Source organism: Parus major, linkage group LGE22 (genome assembly GCF_001522545.3).
Source record: "Parus major isolate Abel linkage group LGE22, Parus_major1.1, whole genome shotgun sequence".
Classification (NCBI taxonomy): Eukaryota; Metazoa; Chordata; class Aves; order Passeriformes; family Paridae; genus Parus; species Parus major.
In genome coordinates, this window is record NC_031798.1 from 351025 (window position 1) to 372215 (window position 21191).

The 21191-nt window shown below is 52.5% G+C and overlaps 2 protein-coding genes across 2 annotated transcripts in view; one reads left to right on the top strand and one right to left on the bottom strand.

Annotated features, from left to right (window-relative positions):
• Positions 1 to 13564, top strand: part of SLC4A8 (solute carrier family 4 member 8) — a 22343-nt gene extending 8779 nt beyond the window's left edge. The window contains exons 7-25 of the mRNA XM_033520230.1: positions 455 to 546; positions 655 to 812; positions 1133 to 1220; positions 1750 to 1896; positions 2057 to 2148; positions 2483 to 2657; positions 2912 to 3045; positions 3874 to 4119; positions 4210 to 4315; positions 5193 to 5354; positions 5963 to 6076; positions 6533 to 6694; positions 7210 to 7461; positions 8836 to 8904; positions 9401 to 9574; positions 9701 to 9838; positions 10378 to 10475; positions 10908 to 11011; positions 11729 to 13564. Of these exons, the coding sequence (XP_033376121.1) occupies positions 455 to 546; positions 655 to 812; positions 1133 to 1220; positions 1750 to 1896; positions 2057 to 2148; positions 2483 to 2657; positions 2912 to 3045; positions 3874 to 4119; positions 4210 to 4315; positions 5193 to 5354; positions 5963 to 6076; positions 6533 to 6694; positions 7210 to 7461; positions 8836 to 8904; positions 9401 to 9574; positions 9701 to 9838; positions 10378 to 10475; positions 10908 to 10995 (2495 nt within the window). The 3' untranslated portion in view covers positions 10996 to 11011; positions 11729 to 13564. The remainder of the gene's footprint in view (positions 1 to 454; positions 547 to 654; positions 813 to 1132; positions 1221 to 1749; positions 1897 to 2056; positions 2149 to 2482; positions 2658 to 2911; positions 3046 to 3873; positions 4120 to 4209; positions 4316 to 5192; positions 5355 to 5962; positions 6077 to 6532; positions 6695 to 7209; positions 7462 to 8835; positions 8905 to 9400; positions 9575 to 9700; positions 9839 to 10377; positions 10476 to 10907; positions 11012 to 11728) is intronic.
• A 1722-nt stretch (positions 13565 to 15286) lies between these two features.
• Positions 15287 to 16360, bottom strand: LOC107215663 (glucagon-like). Its single transcript, XM_033520219.1, has 2 exons — positions 16176 to 16360; positions 15287 to 15491 (listed from the first exon to the last, which is right to left on the bottom strand). The coding sequence occupies exons 1-2, from the start codon at positions 16268 to 16270 to the stop codon at positions 15287 to 15289; spliced, it is 300 nt and encodes a 99-aa protein (XP_033376110.1). The 5' UTR covers positions 16271 to 16360.
• Between the last annotated feature and the right edge of the window lie 4831 nt (positions 16361 to 21191).

Below are 21191 nucleotides of genomic sequence, written 5' to 3' on the forward strand. Positions count from 1 at the left end.
TGAGGTTTCTGTCAGGTTTTAGCACCAGCTGGAGGTTTCTGCCAGGCTTTACCACAAGGTGAAGGTTTCTCCTTCTTTTCTTTTGGCACCAGGTGAGGGTTCCTGCCAGGTTTTAGCACCAGGTGAGGTTTCTGGAGGAGATTGTCACCAGGTGAAGGTTTCTGTCAGATTTGGCACCAGCTGAAGGTTTCTATTAGGATTTGGCACCAAGTAATGTTTTCTGCAGAAATTTGCATGGGGTGAAGTTTTCTCCCAGGGCTTTAGTACCAGGTGAGGTCTCCTGCCTGTCTTTAGGTGAAAGGTTCTCCAGGGATTTGACACCAGGTGAGGGTTTCTCCAGGCTTTGGCACCTGATGGGGGTTTCTGGATGACTTTGTAGCCATTAGACTTGTTCTAATAACAAATATCTCAGCTCCTCCTTTGCTCCCTTTCTGAGTGTCTCTCTCTTCCCTCCCAGCCCAAACTCTCACCCCTCACCCTTCTCCCACCACTGCAGAAGCTAAAAACGGGGTGACCCCTGAGACCAGTGGCATGGACCTGAGCAAGGTGAGACCCCTGCACCTCTCCCACACCTCCAAGGGGGTGAGAGGGACCCTGGAGGCCCTGAAGGCTTTTTTTGGGGGGGATTCTCTGAGAATGGCTGGTCCTGCCCAGGCGGAGCTGCACTTCATGAAGAAGATTCCCAGCGGAGCGGAGGCATCCAACGTGTTGGTGGGAGAGCTGGATTTCCTCCACCAGCCCCTTGTGGCCTTTGTCCGCCTGACCCCGGCCGTGCTCCTGTCGGGAATGACGGAAGTTCCCATCCCAACAAGGTCTGAAGGAGAAGCACGAAGTTTTTATTTTAAAAAACCCCAAACCCACCTGAAATTGCCCCATGATTTGGGACCTAAGGGAACAAGTGGGAGCTGCATGTTTCTCCCATGCCACCCTTCACCTTCCTCCCTTCCCTGCTTGATCTTTGAAACTTATGGTCCAATTTTAATGAAATTGGCCCCAAAATGAGATTTGTGATTGTTCTTGGTGAATAATTCAGCCCATGGAGGAGGTTCCCCCCTGAGGTCCCAGGGATTTCCCTGGGTGCTCCTGGAGTGAAGCCACATTCCCCTCTCTCTGTCTGGTTTTCTTTGCCCAGGTTCCTGTTTGTTCTGCTGGGGCCGGGAGGAAAAGCCCATCAGTACCACGAGATTGGCAGGTCCATGGCCACCACCATGACAGATGAGGTGTGATGAGATAAGGGGGATCTCAGGGTCACTTTTGGGGTTCTTCACCATTCCCTGTCTCTGGTGCAGTGAGCAAGATTTGCTGTCCTGGTCCTTCATCTGCACCCCAAACCAGGCAGATTTACATCACCTCAAATTCTGGGGGCTGAAATCCCCTCTGGGTGCATCCCACACCCCATCCTTCCCTACGGGCTACCCAGGGTATTGTCCCCAGTGGTGGCATTGCCCAGCCAGAAGAATTTCTCCCCTTTAAGCCAATGTTTGTCCATGGGGGGTAGGGCTGAAATCCCACTCGGGATTCATCTTCACCTCGTCCTTCCCACATCCAGGGCTGGCACCACCTCAGTGGTGGCATTGCCAGGGTGACCTCATAGAGGAGATGATTATAAGCACAACAATGCCCTGATGTTTCCCGCTGGGGGAGCATTTCCAGCTGGGGAAGATGATCCTGCTGTAGCCAAAGGGGAGCTGCCCAGGTGAGGACACCTGGGGTGTGTTGTGCTCTCACCTGGGGGTCTCTTCTGGGCAGGTTTTCCACGACGTTGCCTACAAAGCCAAGGACCGGGCTGACCTTGTGGCTGGCATTGACGAGTTCCTGGATCAGGTCACGGTGTTGCCGCCAGGAGAGTGGGACCCATCCATCCGAATCGAACCCCCCAAAAACGTCCCCTCTCAGGTGGGTGCTGCAAGGGGGACGGGCAGCACCACAACCCAAATTCTGGTAAACTTGGAATTCCCAGTTTGGCACAGCCACACCCAGGCCAGGAGCAAAATAAACTGGTGGTTGATAATATACCTGAAAAATACCTGTTTTGAGCTGAATTCCATGTTCACAGGAAAAGAGGAAGATGCCGGGAGCTCTGGATGAGAGTTCTTCCCACAGCAAGCCGGAGAAACACAGCGGTCCTGAACTGGAGCGGACTGGGAGGTGGGAGCTCTCCTGGTTTGGGGCCTTCTGTTTTTCCCCAAAAATCTGAGCAGGCATCTTCCCTTCCAGAAGCTTTTGGGGTCACCTGGCTCAGTGAAGGGGCTCCATGTTGCCACTTTGGTCCCCTGGGCTGGGCAGGTGGACACCTGGCAGTGAGGAGGTGGTGGGAAGGTGGGGACACCTGGACAACTGGGCCCAGCCCCAGCATCAGCACACTCGGGTTTTTGGGCTTTGGGGCAGGACCAGGTCTGGAAACACCTCCAGGTGAAGGCGTTTTCACAAAGGAAACCAACCCTCCCCTCCAGGAGAACAGCCCGGTTTTCCCTCCCTGCAGGCTCTTTGGAGGTCTGGTCCTGGACGTGAAGCGCAAGGCCCCGTGGTTCTGGAGTGACTTCAGGGACGGTCTGAGCCTGCAGTGCCTGGCGTCCTTCCTGTTCCTTTACTGTGCCTGCATGTCCCCCGTCATCACCTTCGGGGGACTGCTGGGGGAGGCCACCCACGGCCACATTGTGAGCCCCTCTCTCTGTTGGGAGCACAGGGAAGGGAAACGCCCCAAACTGACCCTCCTGGACTGGGGAAGTGTCTCTGGGGAGTGGCTGGAGCCCAAACCAGTCCCTGCCAACCCAACCCGTTGGTCCCTTCTGACCCAACCCACTCCATGATCTTTGAAATCTCTTGGCTGCTCTGAACTTCCTTTGGGTTTTTGGGGGGGTTTTTATCCCTAATGATTTATTTACTCCCTGCTCCTTCTCCTCCCTGTCAGAGTGCTATGGAGTCACTGCTGGGAGCATCCATGACGGGTGTGGTTTATTCTCTCTTTGCTGGCCAACCCCTCACCATCCTCGGCAGCACTGGACCCGTCCTGGTCTTCGAGAAGATTCTCTACAAATTCTGCAAGTAAGATGTTTGTCTTCTATTTTCTAGGGAAAATATTTTTTTTCTATTTTTGGCCAGGGAGAAGATGTTTTTCTTCTCATTTTCTCAGTGGGAGTTGTCAGATTTAAGTTGTTTGCTGGGTCACAGAGGTCTTTGCTGTCACACATGAAGGATGAGAACCCTTGGGCTTGGGGTCATTTTGGGATTTTAGGGTTAAAATGAAGCAGTGGAAGAGTGAGGAACCAGAGGCTCTGGGTGGGGTGCCCAAGGAAGGTGAGGCCAATCACTCTAGTCTGGGAATGAGGGAGGGTTTGTTTTCCACTGAGTACAAAACTTTTAAACCTGTTTTTTTTTGCTGGAAGAGGAAATAGATTTTCCCCAAATATCCATGTAGTTTTTGATTGGAATATTTTGAGTTTTGGGGATTTTATTGAACAAGCAGGAACTTTTCCTGGGAAATAGGTCTTTTCTATAACAGTCCTTTCCTCTTGATGATTTTGGTGTGAGATGAACCCCCCTGACTCAGAATTAAATTTCTCATTCAGCCCCAAGCTGACTGCTGGTGTCTGGGCAAGCCCAGCTTGTTTTGGTGTTGGGGTTCTGGGGGATGTGGGAGAACCTTCCACAACCTCAGTCAGCCTTCAAGGTGTTAAGATTAATTAAAATTAATTAATGCTAATTAAACACTTGGCTTCTCCACCCACACCCTGCAACCTCAAGAACACGGAAGCCTCAATTACCACTTGCAACCTCCACAAGCTCCTACATCGCTCCTAATTTTCTCTGGAGAAAGGCTTGGCTCTGAGGCCTGTGCTGGCCTTTCCCCCAGGAGTTGTTGTGGTTTTCCAGGGAATACACGCTCTCCTATCTGTCCCTGCGGACGTGCATCGGGCTCTGGACTGCGTTCTTCTGCGTGGTGCTGGTGGCCACGGATGCCAGCTGCCTGGTGTGCTACATCACCCGCTTCACTGAGGAGGCCTTTGCCTCCCTCATCTGCATCATCTTCATCTACGAGGCCCTGGAGAAGCTGAGCCACCTGCGGGAGACCTTCCCTGTGCACATGCACAGCAAGCTTGACCTCCTCACCATCTATTAGTGGGTGTTCTCCCCCTCCCACCTCGGCAGGTGCATCCGGGCTTGTCCCGGCTCTGTTCCCTCAGCCCTGTCCTGATTTCCCTCCTCCAGCTGTAAGTGCAAGCCCCCGGCTCATCCCAGCAATGAAACCCTCCAGTTCTGGCAGAGCAATGGGATCAACGTGTCGAGAATCACCTGGGGAAACCTCACAGTGACCGTAAGTGCCCTGGGCCACCAGCTCCTCAGGAAGGCCAGGGGAGGCCAGGGGCTTTCACAGGTGCCAAAGCCACCATCTTCAGGTGACTTTGGGCTTCAAAGTGCTCTGAGAATCCCTGCTTAATCCTCTCTTACTTCTAACTTATTGCTCCTGGGAAGGAGAGTCCACCTTGCCCAGCCCACCTGGTCCAGCTCACTTCATCCCCAACCTCAGGGATAAGAACTGTCCCCCTCAGCTGTGTTGTGGTCAGGGTTAAGGGAGTGCTTTGATTCTTGGGTCATTTGGAGGGCTGAAATTCCTGCCTGGAGGCAGTGAATAGCTCCCTTAATTGGTTCCTAATGACTCCAGACCCTGCTGTCTGTAGGGTCTCGAATAAATTTCCATGTCTGAGCAGACCCACGGGGATGGTCCCTGGAAGCAGAGCCCAGGGGTGGGATGGGAACATTTTGGGACATCTCCAGCCCCTTTTGGCCTTGTCCTTAGAACCCTGACTGCAAAGGGATGATTTGTCTCTTTTTCCATCCTGTGGTTGTCCCAGCCCTCCTCCCCTGTTCCCTCTTTATCCACGATTTCCAGCTTTTCCTTCCCCTCTGGTGTTTTCCTCAGCCATGGTGGAGCAGAGGATGTGTCGTGGGTCCGTGGTGTCCCACCTCATCCCACCTCTGCTCCTTCTGTTTGATTCCAGCTCCGTGTGTCACTTGTTCAGCTGCTGCTGTCCATTAAATATATTGACATATTTATCATATACTGATATATTTATATTGATAACTGCTATGGCAGCTGCAGGGTCATGGATCTTGCACCAAGACCCTCAAATTACCTCCCCCCCTCCCAAAATCCCAGTTTTCCCCTGTGTCCTGATGCTCTGTTTCTCCAGGAATGTCGCTCTTTGCATGGGGAGTTCCAAGGACCTGCCTGTGGACACAACGGTCCCTACACGCCCAATGTCCTCTTCTGGTGCTGCATCCTCTTCTTCTCCACCTTTGTCCTGTCGAGTTTGTTGAAGAAGTTTAAAACCAGCCGTTACTTCCCAACCAGAGTAGGTAGAAGGTGGTGGCTCGTGACAGACTCCATGCTCCTTTCCCAAAATACCATTCCTGGAGCACTGAAGGATTCGCCACCACTCAGTCAGGCTGGGAAATGCTGACCTTGGATATCCCTCCCTTGTTCCCATGAGTGCAGAGAGGTTGTAGCATTCCCCACCTGCCACACAACCTGTTCCAGAGTGGTGATGTTTGGCTCAGGCAGGGGAAATTATCTCTTCCAAAGTTATTTATTTCTTTTCCTCTTCTGAGCATCATTTGATGGAGATCATTCAAATGAGGAGTTGCCATGGAAAAACAGGAACGAATGATGCCTCAGTGCCTTATTCCCATTTTACCTGAAAGTGTGGCACCTTTTTATCATTTTTAGTATTTTTGTTAATGTCTGAATTAAAAATTGAATTTTCCCCCTAATTAAGCTCTTTCTACTGTCCCACACCAGATGCCCAGATCTCCAACACAGCAGCAATGTCCACCCAAAGGATCTGGCTGCATGTCCTCAGAGTGGTGGGATTTTAGGGATTAACCAGTCCAAATATTGTGGGTGTCCCCAGGTTTCCCCTCTCGTGTCCTGGCCCCTCTCAGCCCCGGTTTCTCACCCCAGGTCCGATCCACAGTGAGTGACTTTGCTGTGTTCCTCACCATTGTCATCATGGTGCTCATTGACCTCGGGATTGGGATTCCATCCCCCAAGCTCCACGTCCCCCACATGTTCAAGGTAATGGGGTTGGGATTGGTGGAGAAGGCTTCTGGCACTTCAGGTGCCACCAGCTGATGTCTGGGCAGGTCAGGGCCGGGCTGAAGGAGGTGCTGGTGGTGGAACCATCTCCTCTTTGACATCCAAGAGCATCACTCCCCCCTGTAAATCAGGGGACCGCCTTAAAACCAGACACTGAACAGCAGAACCATCTCCAGCAGGGCAGTGCTGGGCTGGAGGAGGTGCTGGAGGTGTCTCTTCTGCCACATCTGAGTGCATGGATTCCTTCCTGTCTTTTGGGAAGAGCCCCAAACACAGGGGAGAGGGGACTCTGGGACAGAGGACACTGGCACAGCAGAGTCCCCTGCGAGAGGGTGACATGAAGCCAGGGCTGGGAAATGCTTGGACACAGGGGTGGAGGTGAACGGAGGCCAGGGAAGGGTTTGGGCTGGGAGCTGATCCCGCCATGTGTTGCAGCCCACCAGGGATGACCGTGGGTGGCTCATCAACCCCATCGGGCCCAACCCATGGTGGACAGTGTTGGCTGCGCTTATCCCGGCCCTGCTCTGCACCATCCTCATCTTCATGGACCAGCAGATCACGGCTGTCATCGTCAACAGGAAGGAGCACAGGCTCAAGGTGAGGAGCTGCAGGGGGTCACCCCATCCCCACCCCACTCGGGCTGCGGGGTTGGGACAAGCTCCTGTCCCAAATGCTTTGGGAAGGTTTGGGTAACACCAGGCTGTGTGGCAGAGTTCTGCACACAGGGAAGGAATGACAACTTTTGGAAGCAGCAAATGAATCTTGCAGTGATGTGGGATTTTTTCAAATGTCAGTGTCAGCTGGGGAAGGGGTCTCAGTGAGCTCCAGGGGATCACTCAGAGCCATGTCCTACCTGCAAGTGGTGGGAATTCTGTTATGAATGAAAAAATAATCAATTTTAAAATTATTTCTGAGAAGCAGAGATGGTGCAAACCCTCCAGGCCCACTTTTTCTGATCCTGCCAGATTTTCATGCAAGATGTGAAATCCATGTTTGATTCCAGTTCTTATTTCAAACCTCATTTAAATTTTCCAGAAGTGCTTGAGCAGGGTTTGAGCCCCACCCACGGCGTTGTCCTCGTCCCTGAGGAATGTTCCATTTTTGCTCCCCAGAAAGGCTGTGGGTACCACCTGGACCTGTTCATGGTGGCCGTGATGCTCGGGGTGTGCTCGGTGATGGGGCTGCCCTGGTTCGTGGCCGCCACCGTGCTGTCCATCACCCACGTGAACAGCCTCAAAGTGGAGTCCGACTGCTCCGCGCCGGGAGAGCAGCCCAAGTTCCTGGGGATCCGGGAGCAGAGAGTCACCGGCCTGATGATCTTCGTGCTCATGGGCTGCTCTGTCTTCTTCACCTCTGTGCTCAAGGTAAGAGTGAGATAGGAAACACCTGGTGACCATGGCAGTTTGGGAGGGGATGGAAAATTAGGCCTCTCTCCCCAAGGATGTGATGCCAAAGCCAGGATGGGAACCAGGAACCAGCCTTGGTGACTTCCAGCCCTTCAGACCCAGTTTGGGGCGCTCAAGCCAAGCAAATGACAAATTCCTTGATTCCCAGGTGTCCTCCAGACCCTCTGTAGTGAGAGGGATCCTGGCTGGATCCCACCAAAGCTGCTCTATCCCTGGCCTTTCCAGCTGGATTGGAGAGAAAATAGTGCAAAGGTTCATGGCTTGAGATAAGGACAGGGACAGATCCCTCACCAATCATGATCATGGAAAAACAGGCTGGAATTAGGGATATTAATTGAATTTATTACTGGCAGAATCACAGTAGTCCTTCCTTCCTTCCTGCCGTGCAGGGAGACGGGAATGGGGATTTTACTCAGGTCACCCCACGTTGTTCCAGCTGCTGCTCAGGGAGAGGAGCCAGAGCCCTTCCCCTGCTGCACTGTCGGTCCCTCCCAGGGGAGACAGTTCTAAAGGGATTTCTCCAGCCCACAGGAGACAGCTTTCCACAAACTGCTCCATCCTGGGTCACTCTTCCAGGGGTCAGTCCTTGCTGCGGCCTTGGCCAGCTGCAGGTCCATCCTGGAGCCAGCTGGAGTTGGCTCTGCCAGACATGGAATAAAGTTCCAGCAGCTTCTCATTGAGGCCATCCCTGCTCCCCAAACATGGCCACACAAACCCAACACACCCACCCCCATTTTGGGTTAGAATTCAGCTTTTTCAGACAAGCAGGACATTACTGGCTGGAATTTGCTCCCCCAAGAACCTCGTAAGAGCCATTCCCAGGAACTGAACCCTCAGAGTTCCCCCCACAGGCTTCCCTGCCTGTTCTTCCCACCAAACAATCCCATCTCCAGGCTCAAAGCAGACCAAATCCCATCTCCAGGCTCAAAGCAGACCAAATCCCATCTCCAGGCTCAAAGCAGACCCATTCCCATCTCCAGGCTCAAAGCAGACCCATTCCCATCTCCAGGCTCAAAGGAGATGTCGCTTCCGTGCATTCCCACAAGAGTTTTCTGAGATAATTTTTTCCCCCCACAGGAGGTCTCAGATAGATGAAATGTGGTCTGGAGGGATCAAATCCCCTCTTTGTCTCCAGCCTCTCTGAAAAAGAGGATTATTTCTGATGAAATGTTACTCAAAGGCTCAGCCTGACACAGAACAAAATCTGTGCTGCATAAAATCCAGCATGGGAAAGCTGGGAATCTTCATGCAGTGCCTGAGAAAGGAGTGTGAAAGAGATGGAAATAATGCAGATGAAATGTAAAGCCATTAATTATTGCATTTTGTTCCCAGTTTATCCCGATGCCAGTGCTTTATGGGGTCTTTCTCTACATGGGGGTCTCGTCACTCCGAGGAATCCAGGTACAGCTGCTCCGAGGAATTTCCTCTCCCTGAAGACCTTGGGATGAGTAAAAATGTCTCTGAGAGCAGGAAATTCAAATGTTTTGTGTCAGGGACTGATGGGTGGAGGCTCAGGAAGTTTTTAGGGCTGGTAGGAGCCAGGTCAGCACTGGAAGAGCCCAGTTCAGCACTGGGAGGACCCAGTTCAGTGCTCCCTGTTTCAGGACAGCTTGGTGTTTGGTGATGGGAAATTGGGGGAATTCAGTGTGAAGGAAAGGAAATCCTCACTGGGGGATTCCCTGGGCCAAGAAATGCTGAAAGAGAAAACCCTGGAATAAGTTGGAATTTGGTGGGCAAAGCAGGTGGTTTTTGGATGGAGGAAAGGGAAAACAGGTGCTGCTCCCAGGAGGAACAGAATGGGATCCTGGATTTCTCCTTGTTCCTAAACTCTCCACGTCTCAGCAGCTCCAGGAGCTTTGGCAGTGCCCAGGTGACACCATCTCCCCTTTCCCTGCAGTTCTTTGACCGCCTGAAGCTGTTCTGGATGCCGGCCAAGCACCAGCCGGATTTCATCTACCTGCGCCACGTGCCCCTGCGCAAGGTGCACCTCTTCACCCTCATCCAGCTGCTCTGCCTCGTCCTGCTCTGGGTCATCAAAGCTTCCCGTGCTGCCATCATCTTCCCCATGATGGTGAGAGATGCTGTTCCCGGTGTTCCCAGTATTCCCAGTGCCCGTTGGTGCTCCCGGGGCTCGCAGCCCTGCAGGGATGGGAAGCGCCGTCTCTGGCCTCACCCATCTTCCCTTTTCTTCCTGAAGGTTTTGGCTCTCGTTTTTGTCCGGAAAGTGATGGATTTCTGCTTCTCCAAGCGGGAGCTCAGCTTCCTGGATGACCTCATGCCAGAAAGCAAGAAGAAGAAGCTGGATGATGCCAAAAATGAAGCCAAAGAAGAGGAGGTAATGTCAGGAGCTGGGAATCTGCTCTGGGCTGTGAGCTTCCCTGTTCCTGTCACAGCTCATCCTTAAATCTTGGAATTGTGGGATCATGGAATGGCTTGGGTGAGAACTGACATTAAAGCCCATCCAGTGCCACTCCTGCTGTGGGCAGGGACATCTCCCACTATCCCAGGGTGCTCTAAGCTCATCCAACCTGGCCTTGGACACTTCCAGGGGAACATAAGAACTGAATCAAACAGATCTCATAGCCTGGATCACACATTCTGAACTTTTTCCCCTAAATTCTCAGAGTTTCACACTTGAACATAGACATTGTTAGAATTTTTAAATGAGCCTCATAATAAAAATAATGATGATATTTCTGTGAGGCTTTGCTCCCAGCAGTGCCACTAACCCCAAACACACCCACAGGGGAAGGTCTTTACCTGCTACTAAAGGTGCCAGGGGTCAGAGGAGAGGGCAGCATGCCAGGCTTTTCCTGGAATTTCATTTATCCCCTCTTGGATCAAGGAGAGAGAACTTGACTCCTCTTTTTTCAGGAGTCCCAGAAAATGATGGAAGCAGCTGCTGCGAATTCCGTTCAGCTGAAGCTGGGCAAGACCAGCAGGGTGGATGCCCCAAGGCCCAGCAGTGACAGGTAAAGCACCCCCAGGTCAGGACCCCCACAGGGTCAGTGGGAAGTGCCTGGCTCAGGTTTCTTCACTTGCAGATTTATGTGTCACTTGCAGTCCTCTTAATGGGAAAATCCCAAATTTTCTGGCAATTTAGGAGGTGTTGGCAAAGCTCTGATCCCACAGAGTGGCTGCATAATTCCTGTTTTATCCCAAAACTACATCACCAGTGGCTTTCTGGGATCTGGGGACCCTCCTGCTCCCACCTGAGAGGTCACAGGGGGAAACACCAGCTGTGGGTCTGCAGCTCCAGGGCTTGATTCCCAGAATTCCTCATCCAGCCAAACCGTCCTCACCAGCTGAGCTCTGGTTTTCAGGGCCCTCCTGTTCCTGCTGCCAGTGCTCGTGGTGGGATCAGACCCATCCTCATGGAACACCGTGTGGAATATTCCTTGCAGGGCTGATCCTTCCGAGATCAACATTTCGGACGAGATGTCCAAGACCACGGTGTGGAAGGCTCTGACCATGAACACAGAAACGCTCTGAATCCGGGAGGAAAGAGGTAAAGGCTCAGCTGTGGCCTGACCTTGTGGGGCAGCACATCCCCACGGGCTCCCTGCGCTCTGGCTGCTGCTGCCCAGCAAAGGGCACGTTCCTGGGATGGCACCACGGACACCTCTCTGCAGGGAAGTGTGGGAGCTACAGCTGGAATCCTGGGATCAGACTGGGACTTTACACCCAGAGAGGCATTGAGGAGCTGGGGGCATGTCCAGAGTTTGGAATGGAGCTGGGAAAGGGCTGGAGCAGGAGGAGGAGGAGGGTCTGGAGAACTCCTGAGGGAGCTGGGGGTGCTCAGCCTGGAGAGAAGGAGGCTCCAGGGGGACCTTCTGGCTCTGCACAACTCCTTGACAGGAGGGGACAGCCAGGGTGGGTCAGGCTCTGCTCCCAGGGAACAGGGACAGGAGGGAGAGGGAAAGGCATCAGGTTCACCAGGGAAGGTTCAGGTTGGATACTGGGAAAATCTCCTTCATAGAAAGGTTGTCCAAGCCCTGGCACAGCTGCCCAGGGCAGGGATGGAGTCATCATCCCTAGAAGAGTTCCAAAAACTTGGATGTGGCACTCAGGGACATGGCCAGTGGTGAACACGGCGGTCAATGGTTGGATCTGATCATCTTAAACACCTTTTCCAACATGAACAATTCCATGGATCTCTTATTCTGGGTCTTCCACTGATGATACTCTCCCTCTTTCCCTCTTTTCCCCCCATTGCCATGTTTAGGCGCCTCGACGCCGCGGTCGAGGAGCAGGACTGTGACTCAGGGATGTGCCAAGGCAGACACGGAGGAGCGGCTCATTTCCCACCTGAGGGGTCCCATAAAGCCATGCAGAGTTTCCCGTTCCCTGGGGGTGCTGCATCCCGGGGGGTCCGTGTTGTCCAGCCTCGTGTGTCCGTGTGTGTGTTGTGCAGTGGTGGAGGCTCCGCTACCGCTTCCCATCAGTTCTATTTTTTTAATCTCGAATTCCTCCTCTCCTTCCTCTTTCTTTTTTTTTTTTTTTTTTTTTTTTTCCCCCCAAATATAAACTCTGAATGTACAAAACCATTCCCTGCTCGATCTGGCGACTTCTCCTTCCTCACAGCCGGGGTTTTGGTCTGGTTTGGGATCCTCCTGTGGATAACTTCTGTCTCTTACTGGTACAAGAGGGATGCTCTCCATGTTGGGACAGTGTTGGGAGCATCTCATAAATTGGGATGAGCTACCACTGAGCACTCAGGATAAGACAAAGGAAAAGCAGTTGCTCCCTATGCTCCATTTTCCCATTTTTTTTGAGGATTCTTTCTGGGCTCTGCCACCAGCCTGAAAGTGTTAAAATACAGAAATGTCCCTTTTTAGTCAGCTCTAAAATGACCATAAGGGAAGCTTAACATTTTTGGTGGTGGGATCTTGGATTTTGGTGGTGGGAGCGGCCAGGTGAGATGTGAAACTCTGCACTCCCAGAACCCCTGCCCTTGTTCTTCCCTTCCTCTCACCTCCCTGGACTCTGGTTTTACTTCACTCCTGTCCTTGCAAAGCTCCTTCTGAGCCGCCAGGGAATTGGGAAGTGCCGTTTCCTCCTCCTTTTCCCAGGGAGAGGCTGGCAGGTGAAGGTCCTGAAGCTCTTTCTGGGGGCTCGAGAGGCTCTGGTGTCCCCCTGGAATGTGTGGCTGAGTCTGGGGGCCGTGGAGCTGGGAAGGGAGGACATTCCAGAGGATGGGGTGCTCCCACAGCCCTCGGGAGGTTTGGAACATGCTCCAGCCTCTTGGAATTGGCAGCTGGGACAGGGGCATGACCACTCCTGCCATCATCAGCTCATCCCACCCATCTGGGGGCCTCTTCCTGCATGGAATCACCCCAGAAGGACAATGGCTGGGAAAAGAAGAGGTGGAATTGCTCTGTAAGGATGGAAGTTCCACCTCCCCAGGCAGGGCAAAACTCCCATCAGATCTGAGGGATGGGGATTCGGGAAATGGAATCCTGCCAGCCTGGGATGGGCAGTGGCAGAGCAGGAAAAGCTGCCTTGGGCCTTCAGGAAGAGGAGGAGGCTGAAAAACAAAGTAAGTTCTGGAGAAAGGGGAAGTAGGGATCAGTGGGATACTATGCTTGGACAATTCTGGTTTTCCTGTTTTCTTCTCTGGAAACAGAAAGACAGGGCTGGAATCAACTTCCAGGGGGAGGGAGGGAAGGAAGGAAGGAAGGAAGGAAGGAAGGAAGGAAGGAAGGATGGCAAGGAAGGAATGAAGGATGGCAAGGAAGGAAGGAAGGACGGCAAGGAGGAAGGGAGGAACCCATGGACAGTTCATTATTCTGGGAGGATTAAATATTTCCTTGTGCAGGGGAAAACAAAAAATGGTTGAAAAGGGAAAACCTTCCACAAACGGTTCCTGGAGCTGCTTTAGGGATAAACCCAAAATATCTTTGGAATGACCCAGAAAGTAAAATCTGACCTCAGTCCCCTCCTGCTTCCCCCCTTGGCCCTTCCAGACTATTCCCAAAAGGAAATCCATGGGAAGGGGGATGACAAAGGCTGTAAACAAGGAATTAATCAAACAGGGAATAAATGAGGTGCTGACACTTTCTTTGTGTTGTTTTTGTGCACTCTGTGAAAATTCTGGAGTTGTTTCTCTTTCTGAGAGGCTGAAATAATTTTATTTATTTTATCCCAAGGGAGTTTGGGGATGGTCTGGGCTAGAAATAAAACCAAGGGGGGGAATTTTTAATTTTTTGAAAAAATTAAATTTTATTTTAAAAATTATATTTTAAAAATTAATATATTTTAATATAAAAATTATTTTATTTTAAAATTATTCTACTTTTACATTATTTTTTCAAATTATTTAATTTTTAAACTATTCTACTTTAGAAGTATTTTCTAATTATTCTATTTTTATTTTTTCCAAATTATTTTATCTTAAAATTAGTCTACTTTATAAATTATTTTGTTTTCTAATTACATATTTTAAATTTAATTTAATTTATTTCTCAGTGGGAGTCGCTGTGTCACAGGGGGGTAGCCCCTGTGTCAGCCCTGGCTGTGCTGGGGCTCCAGGAATGCCCTGGAGAGGTGAAATTCCCCATCCAGAGCTGTTCCCTTTGCTGCCTTTCTGGGCTTCTTTTGGGCCCTCTTGCCCTGTAATTAATTAGAACTAAATTAACTCCAAAGAGGTTATTTGGATCCAGGTTAAATTGGCATAATTTAGCACCAAAAAAGGAATTACTGCAGGGTTTTTTCCTAAACTTCCCTCCAGTTTCTTTTGGCCCTGGTCTGTGGGGTCAGGTGGGAAGATCCTGGTTATCCCTTCCATCCAAAACGTGAGGAACTGAGGGAAAAATGAAACCCCAAGTGGGGAGTCAGAGGCTCTAAATGCCCTGGGACTGTGCAGGATGCTGGGGGATGCTTGGAAAGGCTGCAGACATCAGGAAGCAGTACAGGATTGAGGAAAGGTTTTATTGGCATTTAGGGAAAAGGAAGGCAGAGAAATGCAGGTTGGAGGGACGGCTGATCCATGGGGGCGGATTTCAGGCGGAGGTGTCTGGGGAACACGGGATGTGTCCAGGAGCTGTGTGATGGATGAATCCTCCCCTGGAGCTCCCGATCCCAGCTGGAGAGGGAGGGGTCCAACATTCCCGCATGGATGAGGCTGGAAAGCTGCTGCCTGGATCTGCCATTAATTGTACCTTAAAAACAAACCCCAAAGAGCTGCAGGGGATGGAAACACCTGCTACAATCAGGAGCTGGGAAAGGGCAGTGAGGGTTCCCTCGCTCAAAGAGGAGCTGCCCCTTTGGAATGGCTGAAACAGGGAAAACTCCCAGAAATGCCAATGATCCCAGCAAGGTAATGTTGGAATGAGGAGGAAAATGTGAGGACAAATCACAGAGAGGACAAAACAGCCCCTTCCCATCCCAGAGTTCCAATCCCACCCCAAATGCCTCCATTTTCCTGACCTTATTACAAGAGACCAGGGGATCCCCAGGAAAAGGGAGTCCAACTCTGCCTCAGCACCAGATCCACGGATTTAATGGAATCATCGTTTGGGTTGGGAGGGACCTCAAAGCTCATCTCATTCCACCCATTCCCATGGGACGACACCTTCCAGTATCCCAGGCTGCTCCAGCCTGGCCCTGGACACTTCAAGGGATGGGGCAGTCACAGCTTCTCTGGGAACTCCATTCCAGGGCCTCCCCACACTCAGAGGGAGGAATTCCTTCCCAATATCCCACCTATCCCTGCCCTCTGCAGTGGAAGCCAGTCCCTGTGTCCTGGCACTGCTCCAGGTCCCTCTCCAGCTCTCCATCGGGATCAGGGCTGGGGTGGTGGGCGGTTGTTTCCCAGCACAATCCCTCCCTGTTCCAGGCACCTCTTTGTGTTGATGAGCCAATGCACGAAGTCCTTGGCCTTCATCCTGTCCAGGTACCGCGTGAAGTCACTCGTGAAGGTCCCCTCTGAGTGTCGCTTGATGTGGGATGGGAAGCTCTGGGAGTTCTGGGGTCCGAACAACTCCCACCTGCTCAGGGTGCGAGGAGAAGGGAGGAAAATGGGGTTAAAGGGACACCCCAGCAGAATCTTCCCACGGGAGATGTCCAGGGCAGGGCTGTGCCCTCCCAGCCCTGTCCCTGTGCAGAGCAGCCCCCAGAAAAGATGGAGAAGTGCAGAGGAATAAATCTGGAATGTTTAATATGATTCCTACAAATCAAACACACAGTTCTTGTTTCATTTTCTGGAGATTTTCCAGGCCTGGCCTGGGTTTTCCTGGCATCCAGTACATCCAGTGTCCTGTCCCAAACCATTTCCTGCTGTCCTGCTCAGTGGATCCCAATCTCCACCCTGGTCCCCGTTTCCCACATCAGAGCAGGAACGTGGAGCTGCTCCAAGGTTTGGATCATCCTCCTGCAGCTCCAGGATGATTTTGAGATTCACCACAGAGAATTCCCAAAGGACTTTGTGCCATAGGATCACCAGCCCAGAGGGGGCTCAGCCCCAGCCTGGCTGGCCCCGGGCAGGGTGTCCCTGCTCTGACCCAGTCAGGAAATCCCTGGATTCCCTGCGGGGGAATGTCCATGCCTGGGCTGTGGGGAGCCAGGAGTTTGTTTGGATCCGTACAAAATAAACAGGAACACTGGAATAGGGAGAGCTGAGAATGGAGAGGGATAAGCTGCTCCCACAGCCCTGCTCCACCCAGCCCCCGTACCTGGACAGGTCCTCCAAGTCCTCGGGAGACAGCTGCCATCCGGCCGGGATGAGCACAGCAAACACCAGCCCCGACAGGTAGAGCCACCGCACCATCTCAACTCCTGGGGAGGCAGAAATCCAGGGAAATGTCCTGCCTGCAATCCCCACGGAGCCCCCAAGCCCTGTGGGAAGCCCTGGCAGCACAGCCCGGGATGGATCCACACGGGACAGCCCCTTCCCAGGAGTGTGGGCAGGATTGGGATGGCTGCGTGGGAAAACTCCCGTCCTCGCCATTCCCTGTCCGCACATTCCAGGCGCTTCAGCACGGCCACACAGAAAGACACTCAAAGATAAAATTAATTGCAATGAACTTTATTCCAAACCTCCCTTTTCTATCTGGGGTGACATTTCTATCCTGCAATAATCACCACGGTGCTGGAGAACTTTCCCATGCTCGGAAAAGCACCTTCCACATGAGCAGGTTTATTCGCATTTTACATTCCTTATTTTTCAGGATACCTCAGAAATTCTGTGGGAATAAAATGCTGCCTCCCACCCTTTATTTGCCAAAAATCAGACTTCTGTTGCCCATCCCCAAATGCTTTCCTCATCTGGTTTGATTCCTTGGAAGACTGGGAGAAGGAAGGGAGGAAGAGGCACCTACCTTGGGCAGAGAGCTGCTCCCTCCACGCCAGATCTGATTTTCCTCCTTCGAGCCGATTCTGGCTGAACTCTTCTCCTTCCTGGTGCTTTTAAGCTCATCTGGAGGATGCCCAGAGCTGACAGGTGGGTCATGGGTATCCTGCTTTTCCTTGGATGGGTCACTGTGAATCATTACAGCATTTCTGGAGTGGGGCTGCTGCAGAAAATATTGTTACTGGCGGATTTTCCAACTGACGCCTTCAATGAAGTCTTTTTTTTTAATTGTTGTTGCTGTTTCTCTTATATTTGTTTTTTTTCCCCAGTTTTTGGACCAAAGCAGTGACCTACGGGTTTCCTCCTCTCAGGTGATGTGGCCTCTTGCTGGCACAGCGTGTCCTACATGGATTCCTCTGCCCACGGGTTCCCCTTTCCAGCACCTTCACTGGAGCTAAGAAACAAGAAGGAAAAAAGAACAGAGGTGTAAAACATGGATTTGTGTCTCCAAACACTTCCTGCTGCTTCCTGCCATGTGAAATTCCTGGTGCAGCTCCTCAGCCAGGCAGATTCCACTTGTGATCCAAGCCTGGTGAGGTTCCCTGAGTCCAGACCTGAAATGTTCTCTGTGGTTTCATAAACCACATTTGGTTTTGGGTTTTGGATTTGAGGGTGAAATGAGGCCCCACGAGGAGCTGCAGTTCTGGATCCCTGTGGGACATCCAGGCTCAGCCCAGGAGTCCTGGAACACCTGCACTCACTGGTTCACAGTTTTCCAGGGTGTCCCATAGGAACTGGGCTCATTTGTTTTAAATCATTGAATCCAGCGAAGGAAAAATGAAAAAGAAGAAAAGGAAAACTGAGGGCAACCCTAAAGAGCAGGATCTGGTCCTGGAGGAGGGTGGGAGCTCCCAGGTGGGCCCAGGGCAGAGCTTCTCCCCACCTGGGGGTCAGGTGGGCTCCTGAGGGCTCCGCATTCCCAGTGTGGATGGCAGGAGGTTCCAGGGCAGTTTTGAGTTTTCTGGGGAGTTTCCAGCCAAGGAAGAATGCCCAGGATTTGGTGCTGGGTGTCTGAATGTGCCTTTTCTCCCAGGCAGTGGGAGACAAGAGCCAGTCCTGGGGAGCTGGGCCTTGTCTCTCCCACCAGGAGAGACGAGAGCTCCAGGTCCAGATTTCTCTGCCGCTTTCTGTGCTCTCCCCCTGGGACCTTTCCGCTTGTGCCTGGGTAATTATTATCATTCCACTGCCAGGAGTTCTGTAATTACTGCCACTGTCAAAATAAGGTCAGTGTTCAGAGGACACTCATCCTGAGGAGTCTTTAATGAGGGCCTCTAACGGCCTTTCGAGGAAGCCTGACATCACACGAGGGAGGGGGACATTAATTAGCTGAATTCTGGGAGGAGAAGGCCAGCTCTCCTGCCCATCACTCGGGTGGGATGTTTCTTACTAATGCCACCAAATTAGCTCATGATGTCACTGTTTGCAATGTCCCCCCGGCCCGGGGAGCCACGGCGCTGCCTGCGGAGGTGGCAGCTCAGGGAGGGGAGATTCAGCTCAGCCCATGTTCCTCAGGTGGTTTTCTCACCGTGGCTCCCAGTGGAGTGGCCTCAGGAAATGTCCCATGGGACCCTTCCTGCTCGGTGCCTGGGTGATTTTCTGCAGTGCTTTGGGACGTGATGCTCTCCCCATTCCCAGCAAACCCAGCCATGTGTCCTTTTCCAGCTGGATGGAGTTGCTGGTGGCTCTCCCAGGCTAGAGGAGCACAACGGGCAGGATCCTCAGCTTTGGGATCCTGCAGGGCTGAATTCATCCCAGTTCAGGACTTTGAGAGGTTTTTATGGACAGCAGGTGGCAGCGTTTGTCTGTCTGTCCTCTGCCCATCCTTCCTCTGCCCATCCTTCCTCTGCCCGTCCTTCCTCTGCCCATCCTTCCTCTGCCCATCCTCTGCCCATCCTTCCTCTGCCCATCCNGCCCATCCTCTGCCCATCCTTCCTCTGCCCATCCATCCTCTGCCCATCCTTCCTCTGCCCATCCTTCCTCTGCCCGTCCTTCCTCTGCCCATCCTCTGCCCATCCTTCCTCCTCTGCCCTTCATCATCCTCGCCCCCTCCTCCTCCCTTCTCCGAGGCTCCCAGAACTCCCATCCTGCCCCTCCAAGAGCTGCAGTGATTCTCTCTCCCTGGAGGTGGGAGGCCCATGGCTGGGGGTTCTGTTGGTGACATCACAGTGACACCACAGCCCAATGGGGATGGCTTGGGGTCAAACTCTGGCTCTGGGAGCATCCCTGGAGAAGCAGCTTTGAGGCTACTGGAGCAGCCTGTGCTGATGGAACAGGGACCGAAAAAAAGCTGGTGAGGGAAAACTCTGGGAACATGTCCAGAATCCACATCCATCAAATCTAGAGAAGCTCATCCATTCCTCATCCAGCCCTTTTCCTATTTTTCCCCAGGAGCTCTCATGAGGATGAACTGATCTCCAGGTGTGGGGAGAGGCAGGACGAGCCAAGGCTGCTCCCAGGGAGATGGTGGGACATGGTCCTGCTGGGACTGTCTAAAATCAGGCTGGGAACATGATGAGTTTGTCATGGAATCACAGCTGAATTGGGTTAGAAGGGACCTTAAATCCAATTCCATGTCCCTGCCATGGGCACGGAAGTCTATGCTTAAACCTGCTCTTAAATTTAATCCAGATTGCTGAGGTGGGGTCAGACCAGGGGATGCTTCATTTTGAAGGGATTTATGGCTAACAGGGAGGAATGAAGGCTTTGGCTTCACCTTGGCTCGTCCGAGAGACCTTTGCTGCCCACAGAGCCCAGCCCAGGATCCAGCTCGGGGCAGGGACTGGAAAATGTCCCCATCTGTCCCCCAGCTGTAGTTCCGAGCCCGCATTTCAGTGCTTTTCACTCCCATTTTCCTCATGATGGAGTTTGTGGTCTCCTCCCCACTACAGCTGGAGGTGCAGCAGTGGCCAAGGCAAAACTGGTGAAGAAAAACCTCCTTGGGTCACTGGTTCCACCTGGAAACTCCCTGGTGACGCTGAGTCTCAGCATTTTTTGGGCTGGTTTTTTCTGTTTTGCTTTGCAGGTATTGAAGAGCCAAGGGAGGGGCCATTGTAGAGCGAAACTCTGTGTTCTCACCAGGTATTTTGGCAGCTCTGAAGGGCTGGGGATTATTTCCTCTCCCCTTTGTGCCTGTTTTTAGGCAGGAAACATCTTGGAGCTGATGTCCCACAGGCTTGGTGCCAGGGAGGAGTAGTGGGTTGGGAAGCTGAGATGGTGCCAGGAGTGGGACCTGATGGGTTGAGCTGTGAGAAGCCAAAAGTTGGGCCCTTCCCAAAACCCAGCTCAGGCTGATCCCTGTGGTGGATCCCCATTTCTGATGAATTTATGACTCTTCTGAGATTGCTGGTGACAAACTGGGTGAGGTCCTTCTCATCCCCAGCTCCCAGCACTCTTCTGTGCCCAAGGGCTTTCCCTGAGCTCTGAATGTCCATGATCCCTGGACACGGACACAGAGCCACAGGGGGCCAAGGACAGGCTTTCCCCATGGGAAACTTGGACGTGAGCCTGGAGGGGGCAGTGGTTTCATCAGTGGGGGTTGGAGCAGAAACCAGTTTGAGCCCATTGCTGGGCTGGGAGATGGGTGAGGAAATGGGATTTGCAGGTGAAACGCTTTGGGGTCGAGCATGGGGTTCTCACCACTGGGATCTGGACACCTGTGGGTCCCCAGCTGTGGTGACACCTCCAGTGGTGTCCCTGCTCATCCTCATCACTGGGAGCTGGTCTTCAGGGTCACCTGGAGGTCAGGCTGGAGGCGAGGTCCTCTCACCTGGGTGAACAGGAACATTTCACTTTTTCTGGCTGAACCCACTCCTCGGCCTTGGTAGGTGGGGCAGGGCATGGGACACAGCCGGCTGAGCCCCCACTCCCTGAAAACCTGGGGTCTGAGCCCTCCATGGTCTCCAGCCCTGGCCCTCCTTGGTGGTTTCTCCTGCTCCCTGGACCTCCTTGGTGATCCCCATTTCTCCCTGCTTCTCCTGGGTGATCCCTCCTGCTCCCTGACCCTCCCAGGTGCTCCTTCACTCCCAATCTGCTCCCAGCGCGATTCCCTACAGTGAAAGGTGGCTTCTCTTTCCTTTATGGAGGAAAGACGTTTTTTGGGTACTATTGGATGTTTTTTGGGAACCCTTGGGTGCTCTGAGCAGCCTCAGGCCCTCAGGGCCCAGCACCAGTGATTGCTGGTTCATACTGGGACCCTACAGGAGCTGAACTGGGGCAGCTCTGGGCATCACCAGCTGTGAGCACTGGTTTTGGGTGGCTGTGGGGTGGTTTTGAGTGGCTGTGGGGTGGTTTTGAGTGGCTGTGGGGTGGTTTTGGGTGGCTGTGGGGTGGTTTTGAGTGG